This window comes from Penaeus monodon, chromosome 22, assembly GCF_015228065.2.
Source record: "Penaeus monodon isolate SGIC_2016 chromosome 22, NSTDA_Pmon_1, whole genome shotgun sequence".
Classification (NCBI taxonomy): Eukaryota; Metazoa; Arthropoda; class Malacostraca; order Decapoda; family Penaeidae; genus Penaeus; species Penaeus monodon.
The window spans coordinates 26,943,416-26,947,566 of record NC_051407.1 but is presented as its reverse complement, the minus strand read 5'-3'; the positions used below and the strand labels follow the sequence as shown (position 1 = coordinate 26,947,566).

General features: G+C 41.1%; 1 protein-coding gene across 2 annotated transcripts in view; it reads left to right on the top strand.

Annotated features, from left to right (window-relative positions):
• Nucleotides 1–4,151, top strand: part of LOC119587054 (14-3-3 protein zeta) — a 13,493-nt gene that overhangs the window by 2,065 nt on the left and 7,277 nt on the right. For both annotated transcript variants that reach the window (XM_037935802.1, XM_037935801.1), the window contains exons 2-4: nucleotides 3,087–3,191; nucleotides 3,300–3,457; nucleotides 3,587–3,625. In XM_037935802.1, coding sequence (XP_037791730.1) covers nucleotides 3,092–3,191; nucleotides 3,300–3,457; nucleotides 3,587–3,625 — 297 coding nt within the window. In that variant the 5' untranslated portion in view covers nucleotides 3,087–3,091. The remainder of the gene's footprint in view (nucleotides 1–3,086; nucleotides 3,192–3,299; nucleotides 3,458–3,586; nucleotides 3,626–4,151) is intronic.

The following is a 4,151-nucleotide window of genomic DNA, read 5'->3' as shown; positions in this document are numbered from 1 at the left end:
TATGTACTAATACCATTATTTCAGAGTAAATGACGTTTGAGGATGTAAGTGCAAGGATTAAAAGCAGCAGCGGAATCCTTGGGCCATGAAGTACCTTGAAGAGTTTATTGCAATGTTGGTTTCAACTTGGTTGAGGGATAGTTGCCAGCATTTGCGGAAAATGGCTTTTTGATGTCAACGACTTGCATTTCTCAAGTGCTGATTGATCTGTGCTGTCGTCGAGCAAGAAAAAAAAATTGAATAGGAGGAAAATTAGAAATGAAATTAGTCAGTACAGTGACCCACTTTTTCTGCTTGGGAGTTGCATTTTGTCAGTAATGTTTTTGGACAAAGTAATTACTTGGAGGATTTTAGCATCAAAATCTTGCTGCTTGATGTCACAGATGTATGCAGTAAGCTCATTCAGTTATTCAGAAGGGAAAGGTGTTGGGTCATGCTGGCCTAGATTTTAAATAATTTTCTCATGACCTTTACAAAATGTCATGATGGCAGTGGTTAGAGGCTTCTGGAAACGAGCAAGATTATAGGCATAAAGCAAATGCAGCGAGTACAGGTTCTTGCTGCCATGAGCAGTGATGCTGAGGAATGTAGAATGTGAAGGAAAAGTGGCCAAAAAAGAGAAGAAAACTTAAATAAAATTATCCAGTAGTTGAATATCTTCTCTATGACTTTTCAACAGAATCATCAGATCTACTGGTGTTTGGAAGTTTTGTATTTGATTGTTACTATCTGAAAGGATATTTTTTTCCCCTGCTTCAGAATGTACCTTCTCAATACTTAGTCTCCAAAGTATGCCAGCTGTGTAAAAGATTTGGCCCATGCTAAGGCATGTGTTCTGAGAGAGAATGTAGATGGTCTGTTTCGCTGATGTAATCCCCCACTTCTTGTTGAATTCTCTAAATCCTTGAACAATTTTTCTGAGATTTGACGACATCCAGTTTGGTTCAGCAGATGAAGAGTTTGGAACTATGAATCAAGAAAATCCAAATTTTTTTTATTTGGAAAGCACTGAATGTAGGAGTGGCTCTTGCTGCATAGAATTTGCCTCCATTTTGTTTCAGCAAGACTTTTTTTTTTCCTCTTTTCCTTCATTAAACCAACCTTATAGACTGGTTCTGTACATGCAGAATCTAGCAAAAGACAGTTTGGATTTTAAAATCCCAACATGTGGGCTTCAAAGATTGCTCAACATTCTTCCAACATGTAATTTCAGTATTACTGTGCATTCCTAAAAATACACACACACCTGTATATTGCCCACAGGTGGAAATGGAACCTATTGTAAAGCAGAATCTTTCATTCTTATCCTGTATGTAGTGGTCTTTTTCCAGCTCTGCACTTTGCTTAACGTTTCATATTTTGACACTTGTTCAACGAGTCTCCTGGCAACCCCCCCCCCCCCCATTCTGTCAAAGGATTTAATTCCCTTGACTAGGATCCTTATTTTGTTGCAATTCAGTTGTGGAAAAGGTTCTGTTAAGTCTTGCCATAGAAATTCCATGTCCTGCCACTTCACAGCTCTCTCTGTTCTTGAGCTGTGGTCCAAGTAATGTGAATTTAAAATAATTTTGAGTATCTTTTCCTGTATCTGATAACCGTCACTGTATTCTGTTTGTTACTAGAATTGCTTTAACCTGTATGCTTTGTCCCTTCTCCCCCAATGTTCTTGAAGCATTTAAAATGTTTTTTTTTTTTCTTTATGTTCATATATTTTAGTGTGAAGATTTTCTTACAACCCCACCCCCCATAAACCCACCAGACCACCTCATATTCTCGCATGATTATACCATAGCTGTACATGTAGCAGTCCAGTTTGCTATGCTAAACCTTGTGTTTTTTTTAATCCTCAATTCTCCAACCTTCTGTCTTTCTCTTGTTTCACTTGGTTATTGTCTTGTCTGTTTTCTCCTCTATTTCTCACCTTCATTACCATCCTTATGCGTCTCCTCTTTTTCCATACCCCCTTCCCTTTCCTCAACTACACCACCACCACTAATCATTTTCTTCATGGCTAAGTCTGTTGTCACTTCTCCGTTTCACTCTTCTTTCTCTCCTATACTTTGTCTGCCTCTGCCTTCTCTTTCCATTCCCTGGCTCGTCTTTCTGCTTGATTTACCTCTGCTTGTCCCTCTCTTTTCTCCTCTCCCACTTTCCTTGATATTATCCCTTCACCTCTTCCTCTAATCATCATATCTTCCTGTCCTCCCTCCCTGCTATCTATACTTCCTCACCATGCATTTTTTGCTTCTTCCTCCTCTAGTCGCCTTTATCTCGCTGATCTCCTAATCCTTTTCTTTTTTTCACCCTCTTCTCAGTTCGTTTTTTTTTTTTTTTTCATGGGTGGTTTTGCCTTGCTTTTTTGTACAAAGCACCTGTGCCAGCTACCCCACAGAGTTATGGCAGCCACCTGTTCTTGATATCACAAAGTGTAATGCAGCATAGTTGCATCTTTATAATAGTTAGGCCTTTTTCCAACATGGATTTGAAGAGACCTGTGAAGACCAAGAGATATATAACCGTTGTGCTGTTGTATTTGTTATTCAGCTCGAAAACAACAGGTGCAGCTCTTTAGCTTTACCTATATGTACTCTATTTGGGAGTTGAATGAATATAGTACGCTTTTGAAACATTTTCAGCTGTCTTTGAATAAGTACTGTGACAAATGGGAGCTGTTTGTAGGGCTTTTCTTTTAAATTTGTACATGAATAAATGGTCTTGCTGTGTCATTTATCTTGGCTCTAACATTGATTCATCCTTTCGGTTGGGTCTTGCGCAAATAATTATTAGATACTCTGTTCTCTTTAGGGAGGAAGTGGTCCACATGCTGCACGTGTTTTCAGTTTTGGATATATTTTACTGTCTGTTGTGATGAAAAGGGAACCTTTCACCTTGTAGTTATTTTGAAGGATGCGTGTGAGGGGGGGGGGGGTGCTGGTGTTGGATGGCAAGGAAGGAAAGTGTGAAATGACTTTGGATAGCGTGATGGATTTCTGGATTATTCAAGCGCAGGCGGGTAATCTGTTCACAACTTCAGTGCTAGACGTGCAGTAGTTCAGCAGCTAACGTCTCGCATCTGTTCTTTCCAGACACAATGTCGGACAAGGAAGAACAAGTACAGCGGGCCAAGCTTGCTGAGCAGGCAGAGAGGTACGATGATATGGCAGCAGCCATGAAACAGGTCACAGAAACTGGTAAGTATTTTTGGTCCACGGGAGGTTTGCTCTAAACTGTGGCATTGTATCGCAAAATTCACCAGTTCGTCGACGTTCCGATCTAACTGGCTCTCTCCCCTCTTGCAGGCGTCGAGCTGTCAAATGAGGAACGTAATCTTTTGTCAGTAGCCTACAAGAATGTCGTGGGAGCTCGGAGAAGTTCCTGGCGAGTAATTTCATCCATAGAACAGAAGACAGAAGGTTCAGAGCGAAAACAACAAATGGCAAAGGAATACAGAGAGAAGGTATGATACGGCGTTGGCTTGCTTTTTCACGTGTTTCATGTTATTCATTTTGCGGCAGTTGATACGGAGAGATATTTTTAGCCTCGAGTTGTATGGGGCTCCATTCTGATGTTTTCTCCTCCATTGCAGGTCGAAACAGAACTTAGGGAAATCTGCCAGGATGTATTGGTGAGTGTTCCGCTATTTTTCTTCTATTCAAATGTGAGACACGAGTAATTCTTATAGTGTAGTGATAATCGACAGACGGGTCATATTTTGTACTCTTTAAAAAACGCGTTCTATCTTCTACGAGATTTTGTAATCACAATATCAAGTGTGTGTACCAGACAGTGTAATGGACACCGCGTGCTTGTCGTAAGGTGTACGCGGTGTCTAGCTGTGGCCTCGGGCTATCGTATGCGAGCCAGCGTTCTTCCAGGGCGGCCTCTTGCCTTCCAAGGTATTCACGAGGCTCTGAAAGCGGCGCTGTAATTGCCAACTAGTCGTTGACCTAGCTGTGTATATATATTTATCTTTTTGTAAGTTGTCTTCGCGTGTCTTTACCGTAAATCAATACCGGAGGAGTTGTAATTATAAAGCTAACGATCATGGTTAGTGTGTTTGTAGGGTATTGGTTCTCTCGTGGCGGTCCTTGACTTTGGGTGCGGTGGCCGTGCGGCAACCCCACATTCCATTCATACCCCGCCCCTGAAAC